At 34.7% G+C, this 22,571-nt stretch overlaps 1 protein-coding gene across 1 annotated transcript in view; it reads left to right on the top strand.

The window, feature by feature from the left end:
- The window catches only part of Slc12a2 (solute carrier family 12 member 2), an 83,147-nt gene that overhangs the window by 48,280 nt on the left and 12,296 nt on the right, over positions 1-22,571 (top strand). The window contains exons 16-21 of the mRNA XM_048357905.1: positions 3,272-3,383; positions 6,131-6,271; positions 13,660-13,766; positions 16,243-16,322; positions 19,009-19,134; positions 21,625-21,672. Coding sequence (XP_048213862.1) covers positions 3,272-3,383; positions 6,131-6,271; positions 13,660-13,766; positions 16,243-16,322; positions 19,009-19,134; positions 21,625-21,672 — 614 coding nt within the window. The remainder of the gene's footprint in view (positions 1-3,271; positions 3,384-6,130; positions 6,272-13,659; positions 13,767-16,242; positions 16,323-19,008; positions 19,135-21,624; positions 21,673-22,571) is intronic.

The raw sequence follows: 22,571 nt of genomic DNA, 5'->3' as shown, positions 1-22,571 counted from the left end.
TATATTTTAATCTTTATAATTGGTTATCAGTATAAATCATTTTTAGTACATTTCTAATTGATTTCACACCATTTCTAAAGCATTACTGGCATGTACTGTGAGGTTCAGAAATAATACTTGTATATATTCTTAGAACCTATTGGTTATTTGTACCTTGTCATTTTTCAAAAAAAATGTGATTAAAAATGTAATTTATAAATTATATTTTAATTGTAAATTTATAAATCATTGAAATTGAGCTGTGAGTGATGAATAATTCATTCACTTCTGTATAGGTTATATTCTGCCTTCATCAATAAACTGAAAGAAAAAAAAGTTTTTTAAGGTTTTTGCTAGGTGTTGGTGTCTCCTGTAATAGTAGCTACTCATGAAGCTGAGATGTAAAGATCATGGTTTGAAGCTAGCCCAGGCAGGAAAGTCTATAAGACTCTTCAACAAACTATGAAAAAGCCTGAAGTGGAGCTTGGTTCAGGTGATAGAGCAGTAACCTTGAGCAAAAAAGCTCAGGGATGGTACCCAGGCCCCAGGACTGGCATCAAAAAAAAGTGTTCCACCATCATTCCTAGTAAGAAGAAGCAAAGTTAATTTGTCACTAATAAAAAGTTTGTTTTGTCATGGTTCCATAATTGGAACATTTTTTAAAACTATATCCCTATTTATTTGAGACAGGGTCTCACTGTGTTTCCCAGAATGGTCTTAAAGTCATAGCCTTCCCTGGTCTGAATTTACAGACATTAACATAGAGAAACCAATCTGTAAAATTTTGACTTGAAAACAAGTACTTCTTACCCCTCATCTCTCTCTCTCTCTCTTATACCACAAAAACCACTTTGAACTCTGCTGAATTTTTTTCTTCAGTAATTAACTTCTTAACATCATTCTTGTCTTGTTGTGCTTTGTGATTTTTACTTTTAGACATTATCTCCTGATGTCTTTAACCTGTGCCTAACACATACATGTAACCTTTGCTTTTACCCATCTCACAATATATTACACTCTATTTTTATCTTGCTACTTTGATTACATCACATTTGGTATTTACATTTCTGTGACTTTTAAAAAATTAGGATAGTAAATTTATTTATTGTTATTTTTTATTATCTTCACATGGTAGGCAGTGGATTTCAATTTAACATATCGCTTATGCATCCTATACATCTTGATCAGTCATGCCTTCCATTGTTCTTCATCTACCTATCTGTTTTCTAGCAGTCAGTATTTCAATGCTCTTTCCTTTATCAGTTTTCTTACTTTTGTTGTTTTTATGCTTTTTTAAAAAAAAAACTCATACCATATAGATTTTCAAGAAAAGAGTTAAAATCAAGGCAAATGTTCTATGTTGTTTGTACTATGTTTTCTACTCAGCATAGACAAGAAAAAATTAACTTTTCACAAACCAGGCAAGATGGCTCAAGCCTGTAATCATAGCTACTTGAGAGGCGGAGACCCAGGAGTTAAGGTTGGAGGCCATTCTATGCATGAAAGTATATAAGGCTGTATCTCAGCCACTGATTGTGTGGTACATACCTGTTATCTCAGCTGCAGATGAAATGCAGTGTTGGGCACAGTGGCATGTGTCTGTCCTTCTCAGTAACATGGGGTAGCACAAGTAGGAGGATCAAAGCCCAGGCCATTCAAAACATAAAGTGAGAACCCGTCTCAAAAACACCAATACAAGAGTGCTAGAGGCATGGCTTAAGTGGTAGATCCTTCCTAACTAGCAGGAAGCACTGAGTTCATTCCCCAGTAAATAATAATAATGTTATTTAGGGTACATTCTAAATTACCATAAGAGAAAAGAAAAACTGAAACTATAGTAGTTGATATCCAAAAGTAGATGGATGGATGGTTCATAGCAAGCTGGCAGATTTCATCATTTGAGATCCACACTGATTATATTTTGTCAGTCTTCCATTTTCTAAAAGGTATTTCCCATATGGGTTCATTATCTAGCTTATGAGAAAGAAAATATGGATAAAAGAGAGCAGCTTCCTTTTGAAGGACATAACTTGGAAATAGCAACATGGGCTATAAAGTTGCTCATGGGAACACTATTCCCTCTTAGGATGGCCAAGAAAGGTGCTTTGTACTAAGGAAGTTATGTAACCTGCTATACTCAGAAACAGGACTATATAGTCAGACAAAGAAGCAATTAGCCTTGACTATGTGGCATGACATAATATGATTTCCCCAGAAGTACTTATCCCAGACAAATTTGATCTTTCAGCTAATTTGCTAAATTCTAAAAGTTAGTACTTTTTTTTAAAAGTCTTTATAGGTTTTCATGATTAGTTTGCATAATACCTGCAAGTTAATTGGATGCTTAAATTAACTTCACAATTTTAGTCTGTTACTTGTTTAAAACTTGTTAAAATTTTAATTATAAAAATTCTTACTTTATTGTTATTTTGTCTAGTAAAATTAATACCTGTATATTTTTGCATTAAATGGGATTTATTTCTACTTCTAGTCAGTAAAAATCAAGTTAAACATCCATGAAATGCATGTCACTGTCTTATGTTTCTAAATGAATTCAATTTCAGCACTCATCACTATTAGAAGTAAAAGCTTTGAGTTCACATAGGACTGTTAGTCTAATTCATTACAAGTGATTTATGTTGGGCTGGGAATATTACCTAGTGGTAGAGTGCTTGCCTTGTATACATGAATGAGCCCTGGGTTTGATTCCTCAGCACCACATAAACAGAAAAGGCCAGAAGTGGCACTGTGACTCAAGTGGTAGAGTGCTAGCCTTCAGCAAAAAGAAGCCAGGGACAGTGCTCAGGCCCTGAATTCAAGCCTCCGGACTGGCAAAAAAAAAAAAAAAAGTGGTTTATGTGATGTTAATCATCAAAATTAAGAGACTTAGAGAAGGCTGATAACATACAATAGAAGTAATCCTGATAAGATCAGGCTAACCTATTTGTTTATGAAGGCAATCATACTCAGGAAGCTTTGCAAGCTCTATGAAAGAATTTGAGTAATGATTTGTATCCTCTAAAAGAGGATACAGAATTTGATAGTGTTTTAACAGGCATGGTAATTTCTTTCCATAATACCAAAAGAATCTTGATTATATAATATCACCTGTTGTTTTGGACATTGACCTGGTGTTTGTTTTACTATCATTACTCCTACCAAAAATGGGTGGTTAAAAGTTACCTATGAGAATCCTATTGTTCCTATCTTATGAAGAGGCAGCTAAAATGTCATGTTCTTGTTGCTGAAAACACAAACTTCTCTAACTTGATCTTTTTTTATCTCAAACTAGGCCACAGTGTCTTGTCATGACAGGCTCTCCAAACTCTCGCCCAGCTTTACTTCATCTTGTTCATGATTTCACAAAAAATGTTGGTTTGATGATCTGTGGCCATGTACACATGGTAAGTATTACTTCTGCTTTCTGTGTTAAAGCAGTTATTTACTCTGTATAACTTGTTATTTGTAGACCTTTCTAGATTGGAAATAAATTGATAAACTTGCTTTTTAAGTTAGTGTTAATTGTGCAAAGGGATTTTATAGTGAAATTTATTATATAAGCCTATAATGTGCTTTAATTATATTTGTTCCAACATTTTCTTTTTCTTTTTTTTTTTTTTGCCAGTCTTAGGGCTTGAGCTCAGAGCTTAAGCATTGTCTCTGGCTTCTTTTTGCTCAAGGCTAGCACTCTTCTACCTCTTGAGCCACAGCACCACTTCTAGCTTTTTCTGTTTATGTGACGCTGAGGAATCAAACCCAGGGCTTCATGCATGTAAGGCAAGCACTCTACTACTAAGCCACATTCCTAGTCCCTCGTTCAAATATTTTCTAATTAAAGCAGTGGAAAACTTAACATGTTAAAATCTTTTTATTAAAAAAAATGCTACTTTGATACTGCTTAGAGGCAGAATACTTAGAAGAAAACAATTACCTTTAAAAGAAAAAGAAATCTGGGCTGGGAATATGGCCTAGTGGTAAAGTGCTCACCTCATATACATGAAGCCCTGGGTTCGATTCCTCAGCACCACATACATAGAAAAAAGCCAGAACTGGCACTGTGGCTCAAGAGGCAGAGTGCTAGCCTTGAGCAAAAAAAAGCCTGGGACAGTGCTCAGGATGCCCCAAGTCCACGCCCCAGGTCTGGCAACAAAAAACAAAAGAAAAAGAAAGCTGGTGCTGGTAGCTCATGACTATAATCCTAGCAACCAAGGAGGCGGAGATCTGAGGAGCATGGTTCAAAGCCAGCTAATGCAAGATAGTCGATGATACTCTTATCTCCAAATAACTACGAGAAAGTAGAGCTGTGGCTCAAAGTGGTAAAGCTAAGGCTAGCTTTGAACTAAAAGAGTTCAGGCATAGTGCCCAGGCCCTGAGTTTAAGCCCTACGATCAACAACAAAAAAAAAAGAAAGAAAGAAAGAAAAGAATGATTACCAAAATCGAGAGACACAGGGTAAAAAAAAGACAAACAATTACAAAAGCAATACTTGCAAAACTGTTTGGTGTAAATGAACTGAACAACTCATGGGGGGAGAGAGAGGGGGAGGGGGGAATGAGGGATGAGGTAACAAACAAACAGAACAAGAAATGTATCCAATGCCTAATGTATGAAACTGTAACCTCTCTGTAGTTCAGTTTGATAATAAATATATATACATATATATATAAAAGAAATTTAAACAAGGGGTGGCATAGTCCATACAAGTAGGAGAACATTTGTCTAACAAGAGCCAAGACCCTGGGTTCAGCCCCTCAGTACAAATCCTGCAAAGCCCTGGGTTCAGTACCAAATCCCTAGTACTGCAAACAGTAACAGAAACAACAGTTGATCCAGACCTCACAACTTCTTTTTAATGCCATGAATATAAAATGGAGACCTATTTAGAAAGGACCAGCAGGGAAAGGAAGAAATAAGAAGGAGATAGGTAGGTGAATATGATGTATGTACATGTATGAAAATGTCGTTGATAAACCCATTATAAAGGAATGATAAGACGTGCTTCAGTGGCTTATGCCTGTAATCTTAGCTACTCATGAGACTAATATCAGAATTGAAGCTTGAAGCCAGCCCCAAAACTATCAAAAAACTGGCAGTGGAGCTTTGGCACAAGTGATACCACTAGGACTTGAGCAGTATATGCTCAGCGACAAGCATCCATGCCCTGAGTTCAAGCCCCAGGACCAGGACCAGCACACAAGGGGGCAGGGGGGTGGAGAGGATGGCGTGATAAGAAACTAATAAAATAGTGATGAGCTTTCACAATGGAGTTTTCTTTTTGGCATCTTAACTCTGGGGGAAAAAAACCACTGAATGATAGTTCAACTAAATCTTCAGTGTAAGAAAGTGGAATATTTATATAGTAGATGAGATTTTTTTTTCCCTCTAAGCTCAGTTCACTCATTTTGGTACTGGGAAAGAATGTTATATGCCACTCAGCTTCTTGCATAGTGGCAAAGTCAAGGGTGTGTGTATGTGTACTTAATAGGTGATGGCAAGATGCATAAGGAAGGCACTGGCCTCAAATGGGATGTTTGTCTCCAGTTTGTCTCCAGGCTGATCAATTCAGGTCAGGGTCAAGCACAAGATGTTACAAATGAGGCAGTTTCCCTACTAGAAAAGATAAATTGTATTTTTCAGTTGTTTATTCATGTATTCTTAAGATTGTACATTTTTGCTTTCTATGTTTATGTATAACACATTTTATGTGTTGTTTACAAGGATCAAAGTGGAATTTCCTTTCTTCTGTTAGGAAGAAAAAATGTATGAATACTATATAGTTTACTTCATTTTCAGTGATGTTTTTAAGTTGCTGAGATTAACTCAGACATTCAAGCCAAACAAAAAGCACACTTCTGGGGAAAAATAGAAGACCTTTATTTTATTCTCTGTAATCTCTTTTCCATTATCAATGACTTCTAACTTCTCTCATTAATTGAGGGTTGAATTGATTTTTAGTTTTTAATGTATCTTTCCCCTGCCATCTTCCCATCTCCTGGCAGCACATATGCCTTTAATGTTCCACCAACTCTATCTTGTTGATATCCTAAATATTAGAAAATATTGACTATAATGTGAATGAAATGTTAGCATAATAGGATGATCTTTTAAGGAGGTGAAGTTTATTAGATCTTGTTAATACTTTTTTATGAAGGGCCCTCGAAGACAGGCCATGAAAGAGATGTCCATTGACCAAGCCAAATATCAGCGATGGCTCATTAAGAACAAAATGAAGGCTTTTTATGCTCCAGTACATGCAGATGACTTGCGAGAAGGTGCACAGTATTTAATGCAGGTGAGTTAGCCTTCCAAAGGCCTAGTTGTGTATAAGCTTTTATGAACTCTATTATTTAAGTTTCATTCTTCATATTAATGCAAGTGAATGTATATATCTTAACTACTAAGATTCCTCTCATTTAGAACTAAATGGAAACTTTGTACTATTGACTGACAACAAAGAATATCTTTGAAAGCTACCTTAGATTGTTTCTCTCCTTTTATAACATTTTTTGTGCTTAGGTCCTGCTCTACCTCACTTTGAGTATTTTGTAAAAATATTAAGTAAAATAATCCTTATTTAATTTTTGTAGTCCTGCTATAACTATAAAGGTGATGTACAGAGGTGTTACATTTACATAAATCCGGTAGTGAGTACATTTCTTTTTGGCAATGTGACCCATTCCCTCACTCCCAGTGTTTCCCTCCTGCCCCCACTCACAAGTTGTATAGTCCATTTTAAACGTATTATCTAGTGAGTACCACTGCTGCATTTGTTCACTCATTGTCACTCCATTTCTGTGCCCATTCTTACCCTTCCAAAGACAGGTAAAAGAACAATCGAGACGAAAAGAAAATAGCAACAAAGAAAACCTCTTGTTTCTGCTTCCTGGAGTTCATTTTGATAGATATTATTTTAAATGATCAGAGAGGTACATAGGCATTGTATCTCAGGTTTTTTTTGTAAGAATGTTAAGTAAAATAATCCTTATTTAATTAAAAATCCTAGCCCCTTGTATTTCTCACTGTTTATTTCATAGTATTAATTTTAGTTTTATGCATGGCCAGAATTGGAGATATGGAATAAGTCTTAGCTTAAATACCACTAGTGCCACTTGTATCTTATGGATTTTAGACTGAGCAAGTAAAGTTAGCTTCTCAATTCAGTACTATTCATCCTAAATGGAGAAATAATGGATGACAGTGTTTACCCACTTCTTCTTATAAGAATTCCTCTATTAAGAGAAAAAATACCCAGAAACATTCTGTATTAAATGTGTAGCTCCCCCTTGAAGTAGAAATAGGAGGCTCAGAGGATTGTCTACTAATCCTTCCTCAGAACTTAGTTAAACCAAGGCAAGGGCTGGGGACATAGCTCAAGTGGTAGAGTGCCTGCCTAGCAAGAGCAGTGTCCTGAGCCCAAACCCCATTATTCCTTTCCTAGCAAAAAATATCCACTGTCCAATATTCAGGAAGAAGAAAGTGTAGAGGCTAGGTTCCCAAGTAATTAAGACATTATGGTTATTGAAACCTTGGTTTTCAACTAATTGAATGGTACAGAACACAAGAAATGGTGCCAGTCATATGAGAAATTTATTATAGGTTCAAAAAAATAGCACTGAAAGGATGAGCTATGATGATTATCCACATGAAAAATAAAATTAGAGCCATGTACCAGTTCTGTAATCCCAGTTGCTCCAGATCTGAGATTTGAGGATTGTGGTTTGAAGCCAGTCTAGGCAGAACAATCTTACTAGACTCATCTTCAGTTAAATAGTAAAAACCAGAAGTGGAGGTATGGATCAACAGGTAGAGCACAAGATTTGAGTGGAAAAAGCCAAGCCAGAGTACAAGGCCCTGAGTTCAAACCTCAGTACCAGCACACAGAGAGAGAAAGAGAGAGAGAGAGAGAGAGAGAGAGAGAGAGAGAGAGAGAGAGAGAGAGAGAGAGAGAAGTAGTCATTTTAAAGCCATACCAAAAAAATCATTTTCAGATGGATAGATGTATGTGCTGGTCCTGGGTCTTGAACTCAGGGCCTGGATGCTGTCCTTGAACTTCTTTTCCTTAAGGCTAGCACTCTACCACTTGAGCCACACTCCACTTCCAGCTTTTCGGGGTAGTTAGAGATAAGAATCTCGCAGACTTTCTTGCCCTGGCTGGCTTTGCTAGAATTACAGGTGCGAGCCACCAGCACCCCAGTGTAAATATTTTTTTTTAATTTTGGGAGATGGAATATATAAATTTTTATAGAGAAGAATTTTTTAATGTAACAAAATTGAACTCTAAAGAACAGATAAGTTTTTGTTTTCCTTTTTTGCTGGTCCTGAGGGTTTAGCCCAATTCTATTGGACTCTGTCCCTGAACCTCTTTGTGCTTAAGGCTAGTACTCTACCACTAGCCACAGTGCTGTGGCTTTTTCTGAGTAGTTTATTGGAGATATGTGTCTCATGGACTGTCTTTGAACCACGATCCTCAGTTCCCAGTCTCCTGAGTAGTTAGGATTACAGGCATAAGCACCACTGGGCACCTGGCTCAGATCCATAATTTAAAGTTTAAATTTCTAAAGGACATGAAAGTGAAAAAGGAAGCCACAGAACAAAGAAAGATTGTAATCTTAGCAATTAACTAGCAAACAAAGTAAGTAGATGGAGTGTACTTTAAATGCACATTCTTGGGCTTTATTAGAAGCCTTTTGATTCATGCGGAGGTGGGACTTAAAAACAAATGGCAAATTATTCCCAATGAGGGAAACCATGGTCTATGTTTCTTTGGGTCTGGCTCACTTCACTTTGTATGGTTTTTTCCAAGTCCTTCCATTTCCTTACTAATGGGGCAATGTCATTCTTTCTGATAGAGGCATAAAATTCCATTGTGTATGTGTGCCACATTTTCTAGGATAATCCTAGCAGAAGATCACAATAGCTCAATAGCTATGTGCATATGAACACATAAAATGATGCTAAGCAAAATGAACACCAAGTTATGGAAACAAATGGTATCGTTGTTATTTTCAACATCCATGTGGAAATATGCTTTTTTCTTTTGTCTTTCGTGATTTTGGTACCCTGGGTATTGTATATTCATTTATTGGAACTAGGAAAGGGAAGGGGAACAACAAAATGGAGAGACAAAGGGTAAAAGACGAATCAGTGCAACAGCAATACTTACAAAACTATATGCTAGGCTGGGAATGTGGCTTAGTAGTAGAGTGCTTGCCTAACATGCATGAAGCTCTGAGTTCGATTCCTTAGCACCACATAAACAGAAAAATCCAGAATTGGCGCTGTGGCTCAAGAGGTAGAGTGCTAGCCTTGAGCAAAAAGAAGCCAGGGACAGTGCTCAGGCCCCTAGTCCCAAGCCCCAGCACTGGAAACAAACAAAACAAAACAAAAAACCTATATGCTATAAACCAACTGTACAACTCATAGAAGGAGTTGGGGGGAGTCAGGGAGAGCAGATGGTGGGAGAAAAACAAGGGAGGAAATAAAAAGTTGGATAAGAAATGTACTCACTGCCTTATGTATGAAACTTTAACCCCTCTGTACATCACTTTGACAATAAAGAAAAAAAAGCAAACAAGATTTACCCACCAATAACAACCAGGAGTAACATTATACCTTGAATATTTTTAAATAGTACATATAAAAAAATAGTGAATCATACACCCAACCACTTAGTTAAAATAGAAAACCTTAGAAGCTTCGCTGCGTATCTTCATATGTACTTGGTATCTTTATCTTGTAGTCGATTATTTAGGAATCTTAAGTTTTCAACTCAGGTATTTTAAAGAAATTTATACCTTTGTATTTTAAGTTGCTATTTTTCATTTAATACTATTTTTGAGGATTATCCACATAGATATGTGTAGTTCCTTTTCACCACTAGATAAAATTCTCCTATGATTTTTGATTCTCTGATGTTTATGGAAGTTACTTCTAATTCTTTTTAGCATTACAAGTAATGTTGCCATGAAGAGGCTTCTTTACATGTGCAAAAGTTTCTCTAAGGTATTCACGTAAGAATGAAATGTCCTTAAAATTGCTAGATTACTGACCAGTTTAAATTGTCATAGATTATCAGTGTGATTTTAAATGAAGATTATATTGTTCTTAGTGAAAATTCCAGATTACATCACAATGACCTTTCAAATAAAATAATTCTCATTTAGGATTTCATTGTAGATATGACTTTTTTTCTTGGAAAGAAATTGTCTAGAATTATCTTGTGTGGTATTTCCTTAGTGTTGATAGATTTCTATTAGTCACAAGTTGAAATACACACTTATTAAACACACTTATTAAATTAAAAAAAATGTGTTCTAAGATTAGTAGACCAAAGAAATTTTAAATTTCTAATATAATGATTTCAAATAGAAATTTATATTTATTCTGTAGCTGGGCTCCAACTATAGATTATACCACAAGATATTAACTAATGGGAGAATTTTTATATGAGACTCTCACTATTAGTTGACCTTTTAAAACTTAACACTTCTGAATGTGTGGCTAAAACCCATTTTTCTTTTCCCTCGGTGATTTTTAAAGTAGTAGAGATCTCAATTAAATTTAGGGAGCCATAAGATTTGTGAATTTTTTTACAAATAGAAAGTTACATGTCACTGGGGAAGTAGTTGTTTCTGTTATTGTAAGAATGGGTGTAATGATTCACAGAAAATTATAACAAAGTAAATGCATTTCTTCTCAGCAAATCCTCATAAAGTGCACAGAAAACCTTGCTAAAAAGAAATAATTCTGGTGGAATGTTTGATTGAGATTAATGACAATTCCGATGATTTTGTTTTTTGTTCAAGTTTCAAGTACAGAATGCTTTTAGAAGTGATTTTTTTTATCAACCACTATGAAAACACATTCTGAAGAAAATACATTTCTTCTAATAAACAATTTTGTTTTCTTAAAGACACATAATGTTGTATGGAAACTGAAAACTGCTCTCTGATAGCCATTTATGAATGATTTAGGGATGATAGGATGCATGTATATTTCTTTATCCAGTCTTTATCCATTGCAGGGGAAATTTATTGCAGTAAAGACGTTGGAAGCAAAATTTACACAGAATATAACACAGGAAGTAAATTTTACGAGGCAAGCACTCTTGCCACTAGGCCATATTCCCAGCCCCAGGAAGTAAATTTTATAAAATTAAAACTTTTGGAGGTAGGGATATAGCTTAGCAGTCAAAGCATGAAGCATACCTACATGTACAAAGCCCCAAGTGCCTTTTCATTACAGTATAGTGGAACTGTAACAAATTTGTGATGAATGACTGACACTAGTTTATAACCATCAAGAAGTTATTAGTTATCTTATACAACTTAGTTTTTAAAAAGAGCTTTAAAACCTAAGGATAAGTAATTCTTGGTTTCTTTTTATACCCTCCCCAAAGTAACTAATTTATGTGTGGCTAGTGGTTACCTAGCAGACTTTTAAAGAAAAACAAGTATTCCCCCACCCCCACCCCCAAAATCTGGGCTTAGACCTAACAACTTACTTTGCTTACTTGCTTGGCTGCTTCTCTACCACTTGAGCTATGCCTCCATCCTGGCTTTTTTATGGTTATTTTGGAAATGAAGTCTCCAGGAATATTATGTCTGATCTGGCTTTGAACTTTGATCATCTAGGTCTCCAGCTGCCTGAGTAGCCTAGGGTTTTAGGGTTTTAGGCATACGCCATTGGTACCTATCTAAAACTGAGTATGTTTTATCTGTCCCTTCAACGCAAAGATGTTGGTTTTAATAATAAGAAAAATATTTTGAAAGAAATTTATGATGAATAGAATATTTTGGAGTTGCAAACTTTATAGGTTAGAAGTGCTACTGCTCCTTAATTATCTCAAGATACTTAGAATAATGATTAACCTTTTGCAAAAAATGACTTAAGTATGCCACTTAGAACTATATGATCTGGGAATATGGACTAGTGGTAAAGTGTTCACTCTGTATACATGAAGTCCTGGGTTCAGCTCCTCAGCACCACATATATAGGAAAAGCTGGAAGCGGCACTGTGGCTCAAGTCGTAGCGTGCTGGCCTTGAGCAAAAAGAAACCTGGGACAGTGCTCAGGCCCTGAGTTCACGCCCCAGGACTGGCAAAAAACAAAACAAAGACAAGAACTATATACAAAAATAGACTCAGAATGTAATCAGTAAAATAAGAAATGAAACTATAAAACATAGTAGAGTTAAATCTTCGTGATATGGATTTGGCTATGGAATTGTAGATAGGACACCAAAAATGAATATCAAAATTAAGTAAGTTGGGCATCTTAACAATTAATGCCACAGAGGATATTATAAGGAAAATGAAGAAGACAACCTATATTCTAAATATAATATAGAATATCTATAAAAGTAAAGGTTCAAACAAATATCTAAATGTCAGAGTTCACACAGTATTATGCATGATAGCCAGAAGTGTCCACAACCCAGGTACACATCATCAGGTAAATGGATAAATGAAATGTGGCATGTGTGTGTATTTATTAAGCTATAAAAACTATTTATTGGCACTGTAGTATTGAAATATTCTGCTAAAAGCAATAAGCTGGACAACAAAGGGCAAATTATATTATGAAATAACTACAATAGGCAAATTAATACAGATGAAGTAGATTTTATGTTACTGGAAAGTGGAGGGCAAAGAGAATGGGTGTTGTTAGTTTGTGGTTGCAAGGTTTCTACTTGGGGTGAAGAAAAGGTTTTGGCATTTGTGAATCCAATCAATAAGACAATTTTTGTTAAGTTTTTTAAACCTCAGTTGAAAATTTTAAATCCTAAGTGTTACACAATCTAAGAAAACAGATTTTCCAGTATTTTATTCCCTTTGGAGGTCTTTTAACGTTTGAATTGGAGCACTGCACTCTCTAAGCATACACTTTAAACTTCCCAGTCAATCCATAGCACCTGCTCATTTTTGTTATAGTGATTTTTTAGGTAGAGTCTTACATTTTTGCCCGGGGTTCAGACCACAATCCTTTAACCTCTGAGCACCAGTGTAATTGGTACCACAGTCAATGCATCACTCACACCTGGTTTATTGATAGAGGTCTGTGTAATTCACCTGTGCTAGTCTTTCCATCTCTCCCTCTGGAGGACCTGGGATTACAGGTTGAACCTTTGTGCCCCTGCCTTCAGTGTGTTTTAAAACCTTATAAAAGAAGAAACTATTAGGCTTTGTGGTATATTTGTTAAGCATAATGATCCTGATAAAATTACAGAATAAGCTAAATTTTAGCAGAAACATTCACATAATTATAGATTTCAAATTTTTACTGTTGATGTGATTCAGAACTAGTCATTTGACTTTTGTTTCTAGGTACTGAAGACTGGTTATAAAATATGTAACTGAAATATGTAACAATAAAAGTATATTGTTCCATATTTGTCTTTATAAAATTTTATGAAATTTTGACAAATCATAAATGTTTGGCATTGTGCACTTAGAACATTTCAAATGTTTGGTTTTTAATTCTGTTTTTGTCTAATTATAAGTAATATGCAATCAATGTACATGCAACTTGCAAGCATATATATACTTATTAGATGCTTAAGAATTTTTGCTGAAAATATGAGTGATTTTCAGAGGCTATCAGTTTGGAGAGTTGTTAGCTCTTAAAATGTCATTTTTTTAAATAGTATATAATTGAAGCACTATGTATTGTATATTTCAGGCTGCTGGTCTTGGTCGTATGAAACCAAACACGCTTGTCCTCGGATTTAAGAAAGATTGGTTACAAGCAGATATGAGAGATGTGGATATGTATATAAACTTATTTCAGTAAGTAGCTTTTTAATTCAGAAATATAATTGGCTCACAAAATATTAGTTTTAAAATCTTTGTCTTGCTTTTTGGTCCTCATCTCATATAGTCTCTTCTAACATAAGCATAAAAATGAAGAAAAAAAAACAAACCTTGAATTATCTCGGATTTATTTTGTTTTATTTTTGTTTTGCTCTGTTTGCGAATTCAGGGTGTCTACCACACTTGCCAGGTAGGCACTTTGCCACTTGAGCTATGGCTCCAGCCCCATGGGTTTTAAATTGGTGATCTGTAACAGGTTTTCAATTTATGTGTTATCTTTTTACATATGACATGCAGTGGTATATATGTATATGTCAGTACACATAACATACAGATAAATTCATGTACATAGAGAAGAAACTTGCATAAGAGAGTGTGTGTATACTCAGGCAGCCTTAATTTAGTAAGATTTTTCCTCTTCCTAAGTTATTACTGACCAGAATTTCCAATTGTGGTCAGAACCATCACACTAAGAACTGTGTGATTGTAGAATATGATGTCTTAGTTTGAGGAACAGCATTTGTTCACTGCTCTCCTTCTTAAAGAGTTATTTTGTTCCCATCTCAGATGAATTTTCCAATAGTCATTTGGTTCATCCACTAAGTTATTTACTTTTATTAGTATGTACTTATTTTCTTTTTCTACTTGCTTGAAGTGTTAAATTCTGAGTTTACTTACTTCCTAAAGGTAATTTCAATGATCTTATGATACAGTTTAGTTCACATCATGCTAAGTTTCTTCCATGGAGATTGTCTCTTGGGTACTTTTTGTTACTTTGTCTTCTTGGCTCATAGACTTTGTGTATGTATCGTTTTAATCTGTCACTAGTGATTTTTAGAACTGAGTTATATAATAAAAAGGATACAACTTTTTTTGCCAAATTTATTTCTTAAATTTAAGAAATACTTCCTTTTCATAGTATTCTAGGATTTGCTTAGCAAAACTGTCCTGTTCACACTGAGGATAAACATTCCTTCTCATGCTGCTTGCATGTGATTGAAAAGTAACCTTTCTGTTGTCATAATCACTGATGAAGTAGAACTGTTTGCGCCTTCTTGTGTATCATTTCTTCAGATACAGACAATTGTCCTTTTAAAAGTTTTTGGTCGAGATGCATTGTACTCGTAATCTTACCTGTGAAATTGAAACCCCTTTTACAACTACTTAATAAAAAGCAAAACTCTAAGATCAAATTCAAGTCTTATTTTCTTTATGAATTTTGATCCAACAGTGCTTCGTTCATTGTAGTTATCTCCCTTACTGATATTTCTGTTGAGTCTAAAAAAATAACCACATACACATAACCTCTTACATATAATGGCTTTATTTTTAAAAGCTGTTTTTACAAAGGTTTGAGGAAATAACCTGAGGTTATACTCTTTTTTTTTAACTCTTCATGTTGATTAGTAATGCACAATATATGAGGAAAATTTCTCAGCTCATAGTTAAATCCTTTTTAGAAGATGAAAGCTCTACTGCTTTTGTTTTTGACTGAAGTTTGGTTTTGGGTTTATTCATTTTTTTTTTCATAAAAAATCTATACTATTCTTACTTGGAAACTAGAGAAAGACAGTAGCCAAGATTATGTCATTTAGGCTTTAAGACATAATCCTAAATACAAAGATGTTACGATGACTGCATTATCTTCCATAGTTTCATTTGGTAGGATGAAAGTAGTTACTGCTTTAACCTGTCATATCAGTACAGTCATGTTTCACTTAATGCTGAAGATACATTCTAAGAAATTTTTTATTGGGTGATTCCTTGTTTGAACAGCGTGTATGTAGTTATAAAGTACGGCATAGCCTACTACACATAAGACATATGCCTGTATTTGCAGTCTCTTATTGAATGATTATACTACATAAGTAGTTTTCAAGAGTACTCCAGAATAAAGAAAGGGGAATGTTTAGGTTTCAAACTGTCATTCATAGCTCCCAACTAATTTTTTTTTAATATACTAAGCTTGAAATCATTCTCAAGCCTCTAATCCTGCTGCTTCAGAGGAGGAAATCTGGGGATCAAGGTGCAAGAGGCCTGCTTAGGCATAAAAGTCTGCAAGATTCCATCTCATCCAGTGCCTGGGCACAGTGGCACATGCTTTGCTTGACAAGCTGTCGAACAGGAAAATACATGGCAGGTGCAGTGTCCTGCACCTGTCTTCTCTATGACATAGGAAGGACAAGTAGAATGAGCAAATCCCTGACTGGCCTAGGCATAAAGTGAAAGCAATGTCTTGAAAATCACCAGTGCAAAAAGAGGCTGAAGGTGTGGCTACAGTGGTAGAACAACTATCTAGCAAGTACAAGGCCCTGCGTTTAAGCCACAACCAACTGAAATATTGCCAAAAATTTAGAGTTGAAAACAATTTAGAGATCATTTATGATTGCCTTCACTTCATACAGAACATAAATAAGTCTTTGTGATTTCCATTCTCCCCTCCACACTACAGTGATGCCTTCGACATACAATATGGAGTAGTGGTTATCCGCCTACAAGAAGGTTTAGACATATCTCATCTTCAAGGACAAGGTAAATAATGTTTGGAATATGTTTTAATTTTAGAGGTATAAATTACTTTGCTAGGAAAATTGTATTATTCTTACAAATTATTTCCATAAAAATAATTTATTTTGTGTGACATATTCACTGCATGGCATTGTATGATCATATCTGTTTGGAACCCACCATAGTTTTCATAGTGTTTTCTCCTTGTACCAGCACAAGTAAAAGTTAGTACTAGATTGTTAATGGAGAGAATAAATTTAATCTGAATCATGAACGTTAGAGCAGATACTATTTATTTTTAGAAACTGACCACAAATTTGTAAAAATATATAAGTAAAATAATAGTGTGAGGAAAAATGTTTGTCATTACATATGAAAGTAATGACTACGCTTTATCATTATGTTTCCTCTTGTCAGAAAAGACACAGTTTGTTTTTTTTATTATCACACTGAATTACAGGGAGGTTACAGTTTCATACCTTAGGCATTGGATACATTTCTTGTACTGTTTGTTACCTCGTCCCTCATTCCCCTACACAGTGTTTTTAAATTCTCATTAAAAAAAAACAAAGATTCATAGGAAATTGCAGGGGAAAAAAAGTAAAAGTCCTATACACTGCATATTTATAATAGTGTATTAACATAGGGAATTTACCACAGATTACATTCTGGTTTTGCCAGTTTCACATTTACTTGTAACCATTACCAATCAAGATGCAAAATGTTTCCATTTTTATATTCCTCTATACTCCCTCTACAGTACTCACCATATAATTTTCTTGTTTCCCATCATTAATATGCAATTCTTATGTCAATAATGTTAATCCGTTTCTTCTTTTTTTTTTTTTTGGCCAGTCCTGGGCCTTGGACTCAGGGCCTGAGCACCGTCCCTGGCTTCTTCCCGCTCAAGGCCAGCACTCTGCCACCTGAGCCACAGCACCACTTCTGGCAGTTTTCTGTATATGTGGTGCTGGGGAATTGAACCAGGTCTTCATGTATACAAGGCAAGCACTCTTGCCACTAGGCCATACCCCCAGCCACATGATCCGTTTCATTTTTTAAAGCACTTTAAATGAAGGTTAAAACCTAATTAAAGTATGATTTGTGTTCTTGACATCTTATAAGAACTGGAAATTGCAATGTCCTTCAAGGAGTTCCTTGGTATATAAAAATACATAATCTTAAAAAATTGCATAGTTAGCATGTCCCACTTAGCAGTTTTTCAGATCATCAGAATTAATCAATATTAAACAGGTAAGAAGCACATAATGAACTTTTGTCATCTATTTATGTATTTAATCTGCTTCAATGTTCCTGTCCTCCTTCACTTTAAGTATAACCTGCAGTTATACTTTGAAAGAAATACTTTCCAGGGCTTTATCCATAAGAAAACAGTATGGCTTGAAGAAAATAAAGTTTCATATTTTGGAATAGGCTTAACCAAAATAATTTTTCAGTCTCTCTTGCTTCAGCAATGATTGAGCATTAGAGTAATTGACTTACACCTCTTACCTCTATATACTTATAACTAGTATTCCTTTTCATCCAGAAGTCACAGTTTGGCTAATAAAAATATAGTACTATTATTTTCTGAGGTCTGAATAATGATTGAAACTTTAAAAATGTACTTTTATGCACTTACAGTCATTATGAAATGCTATTTTGCTTATTGCTAAGATGTTGATGTAGTAATATTATTTGGCATAGTAGTTAAGAGCACAATACTGGAACCAAGAACATGTCTTTTAATAATCCCAGCCCTTTCCCTTAGTGTTCTATTGTGAGCAATAGCCCTGCTTCATTCTCTGTTAACACAGTTACCTCATAGAGTTGTCATGAAGAGGGGCTGGGGATATGGCCTAGTGGCAAGAGAGCTTGCCTCGTATACATGAGGCCCTGGGTTCGATTCCCCAGCACCACATATACAGAAAACGGCCAGAAGTGGTGCTGTGGCTCAAGTGGCAGAGTGCTAGCCTTGAGCAAAAGGAAGCCAGGGACAGTGCTCAGGCCCTGAGTCCAAGGCCCAGGACTGGCCAAAAAAAATAAAAGAGTTGTCATGAAGATAAATACAGAATCACTCCTAGCAGTGTTGGCACTTGGGCCACTGTTGTTTATCTGCAGCCATACACATAAATAATGAGGATTGAGGGTAGATTATCAGTTTTGTTTTACATTTGTCTTCATCTTCACTGTTTATAGAAATTAAGTATTTGCCAAACTCCTTGTCCCCTCAACTGTGAAACTTTTTGCTTCAAAACTGAAGCGCATATTTTCAGTATGAGCTTATTAGGAAAAGACTCTACTTCTGGTCTTGACTTTGTGTCATTATAGGTAAACTTTTTCATTGTTATTTGTCTTCTGATATACATGTGAATATTTGCTACACTTAACATTTTTTATATTTGTAACTAACTTTGAGAGTACAGTTGATTCACCTATTATTTATATATCTTCTTTTATTACAGAGTGTTATTACATGAACTTTACTTATTCCCAGAGACCTAACTCAAATATTTTATCTAGTTGTGATTTACATAATTAAATGTATAGTCATTTCAACAATATATTTATTTACTTAAGAAATTATCATAAACTTGCTACTTGATTATAAATTTTGCTTTAAAATTCATTCTAATTATGATACTATAATGCCTCTTGAACAGTTAAAATATGATCTTAGATACTGTTTTCAATACTGTCATGTCTACAGAAGAATTATTGTCATCACAAGAGAAATCACCTGGTGCCAAGGATGTTGTACTAAATGTGGACTATAGTAAAAAATCAGATTTAGATACTTCCAAACCATCTGGCGAAAAATCTGTTACACATAAAGGTAATTTTTATTCAAATAAGAAATTTTATTAATAATTATGATTTAATTTCAGAGGAGATGGTTGTTATAATATACAAAGTCACATGTTCTCGAACTTGGCACTATTGATTTCTAGTTGGTCAGGTAAAATTATTCACTTTTAAAAATGGCTACAAAATGACTACCTGTGTTAAGGTATTTAAAGCAGGTAAAAGAAAACCATATAAATCAATTAGCTACTAACATTGTCCTTGTGTTACATTTGGTTTAAAGAAAACATTTTAATTTGATGCATAGGTTGAACTTGGAAACAACATGGTAATTTCACAGTGACAAATCTCTTGAGGCTTTTAGGTTATTACCATCCATACATCTATGTGTTATCTATGAAAGGGAAAAAGGATGACTTCCAAATCTTACTCTCGCATTCTCACTCTCCTACCTCTCTGTTCAGACCAGTATCTCCATCTGTCCTACTCCCAGCTGATATGCAACAGGAAAAAAATCTGCACTGTAAATCATCAAACCATAGCATACTTTTGATTTCTCTGAAATTTAATTAGCTGTTCTTTCTCTAAAATTATCATTTTTAGCCAAGCATGTCTCTGCATAGTTCATCTCCTTTTAGATTATTTGGAAGAATTGATGGTGCTTTTTATTCCTTTCTTCCTTGTATTCCTTGTTTGCGTAGAGTTAGAAGTGGTTGAACCTGTAGTTCTCACCCATTTCCCATGCAGTTCTTTGCTGGCTTGATTACAGTTCTGTTCTGCTTTGCCTCAAAACTCCACAAACTGATTCTGGTACCTAAGTTTCTGCTTTATTTGAACTTATGTGTATGTTCTTTTATTTCTTCCTATTTTTTGTTTATCTTGCCTGGCACAGATCCTTTCTCTACAGTCTGTTAAGAATTATTGCTGTAGTTGTGTTGGATGGGAAAAATATAATTTATGAAGGAGCTGTTCTGTGCACCTACAGTTTTAGTAAATGTTACCCTTATATTAGCTTATTGATGTATATCACAATCTCATTATCTCATTAAATCATTAATTTCTCCTCAGTTTTCTATTGTAAAAACCTACATACTTTAACCTAATTTAAAACATTTTTAGATGTCAAAATTTTCTTGACATTTCTTGACATTTCTTTTAAATGAATATAAAATGCCCATAGTTAGAATTTTAATTATCAAAGGTAAACACTACTGAATTACCTATTTTATAAGGACAATAACATTTAAAATTTATTGTAATAATGACTCTTTTTCCATAACCTAAATAAAAAGTAGCACTCAGAAGTAGTATAGCTTTGTATTATATTTGCTTTCTATTTAGTCAATTCTCTAAGTCAACATAGATACTGTAGAGAAGCTTATGAATATAAAAAGACTTAGAAACATTCTGGTATAGTTATTATGTAGGTGCAGAGTATTATATTGTGTCTGTCTTGGTTACTGAGGTATATATATGCAAGGGAACAAAAAGAACACTTAAATATTTAATATGTGCCAGCCCCTGCACTCATTACATCAGTACTTACAAAGCAATAACCTTAGGAGGTAGGTGCTGCTAACCCTTTCACAGATGAGGAAATCAGGAATTAGGTAACCAGCTCACGCTCTAAGAACTAGGAGAATGGTGTAGAGGTAATATTGGAAATCTGGGTTTCAAATTCAAGATCCCTGTCCAAATTCAAAGTGTGTGTTTTAAATAATAGAAATAGCCAGGTGCTGGTGGCTCACGCCTGTAATCCTAGCTACCCAGGAGTCTGAGATCTGAGAAGAAAATTCCATGAGACTCTTATCTCTAATTAACCACCAGAGAATTGGAAGTGACTCAAAGTGGTAGATCACTAACCGGGAGCACAAAGGTTCAGGGACAGCTCCCAGGCCCTGAGTCCAACAAAAAATAAATAAAAGGAGTGTGTAAACCTATTAGCTCCAGAAGAAACTGACAAATATTGAGACATGAATGGATTCATTTTTGTACATATACATACATAAATTTTGTTTGAAGAAACTCAATCCAGTGCAATTTTGCATTTATTTGAAGCATAAGACTTATATCTCTGATGAAATGCCTCGGTATTTCTAGTAGTGATCAACTTGTACAAATACCTCACCCCATGTATTTAATGTTCCTAAAATTGTGTTTCAGTCACCTGCCCTGTGATTGAATGTCAAGTTTCAAACTTATATGTTGTCTGCAAAGTCAATATTTAGTGTCTCACTTCTTCTCTACAAGCTGTAGTTTGGCATCTTCTCAACTGATTTAAAATATGAGAGTATAGAAGTTGGCAGATCTGTTAATCATTCACTTTATAGAGTCTAAAATACTTGCTTTTTAAGATCTTTGAACATTCAGTGTAGAAAATACTAATCTTCAGTCTTGATCATTTTCATGGACTATTGCTTCATGCTATGTTCTGTTTATAAAAAATGTACTCTATTTAATTTTCATTTATAAATATAAAGGCAATTAACTTAATATTTTGTGTTTTTTAAACATAATCTAGATGAGGAAGAGGATGGCAAGACTCCAACTCAACCACTGTTGAAAAAAGGCAGGCATTTTTCATCATTTTATTTTAATCCCTTTCTTCATACTGTTAATTCTTTAATTCCAACCTTATTATTTTCTTTTTACCTTAGTTTTTATTTCCATGGTGAGGTGATGTTACAGTTATTTATTAAATGCAGATTAGCAAAATTATTATTATTCCAATTAACAGTTAAAGCTTCCTGGGGCAAGTTCATGGCATTTCTGAAATACTGAAACCAGAAAGTCAGTTCTTGTCTTTCTCTTTATTTAAACTGCATGGTTTAGATGATAAGTAGGGACACTGATAAAGGTGTCACTTGAATTCTTTACCATCAGTTGTACCAAGCAGAGTCCTCAATTTTGATACTAATATATTTTTCATTTCAAAAATTATAATATTTCTCACAGTCTTGCTGCGTTTGGGAGATACAGTCATGTCAACATACATGAATTTTATGAGCAGGAGCTAGAGGTGAGAGTTTCGGAGCAGTGTGGTTTGGTAGCCATATTATTTCATCACACAAAATCATTTGTCATGTTTGCATATATCATGGCAGCATGAAAAGTGAATGACAGAGACATCCTGAAAAAGTGACCAGATTTCCTCCTGGGGATTTCTGCTTTTAAAATTTCAGTACTGGAATTTTGTTAGTCATTTGCTTGTTGACAGAGCTAAGGAGAATATATATATATATATATATATATATATATTCATCTACATATATATGTGCCTACATACATGTATATATAATATTGTCCTTTAATGCTGCAGCAGAGAAGTTCTCTTCCACAGAGTTCCCATCATCTTTTGGTGGTTTTAAAAAAGATGTAGGAGTTATATGGCTTTAGAATTGGACATCACATATTAAGAGGACAAAAGATGAAAATGAAGGAGTTGACCCTTACACTAAGGTATTACTG

The sequence above is a fragment of the Perognathus longimembris genome, chromosome 11 (assembly GCF_023159225.1).
Source record: "Perognathus longimembris pacificus isolate PPM17 chromosome 11, ASM2315922v1, whole genome shotgun sequence".
In the NCBI taxonomy this organism is placed as follows: Eukaryota; Metazoa; Chordata; class Mammalia; order Rodentia; family Heteromyidae; genus Perognathus; species Perognathus longimembris.
This window is presented reverse-complemented; position numbering and strand designations above follow the sequence as displayed.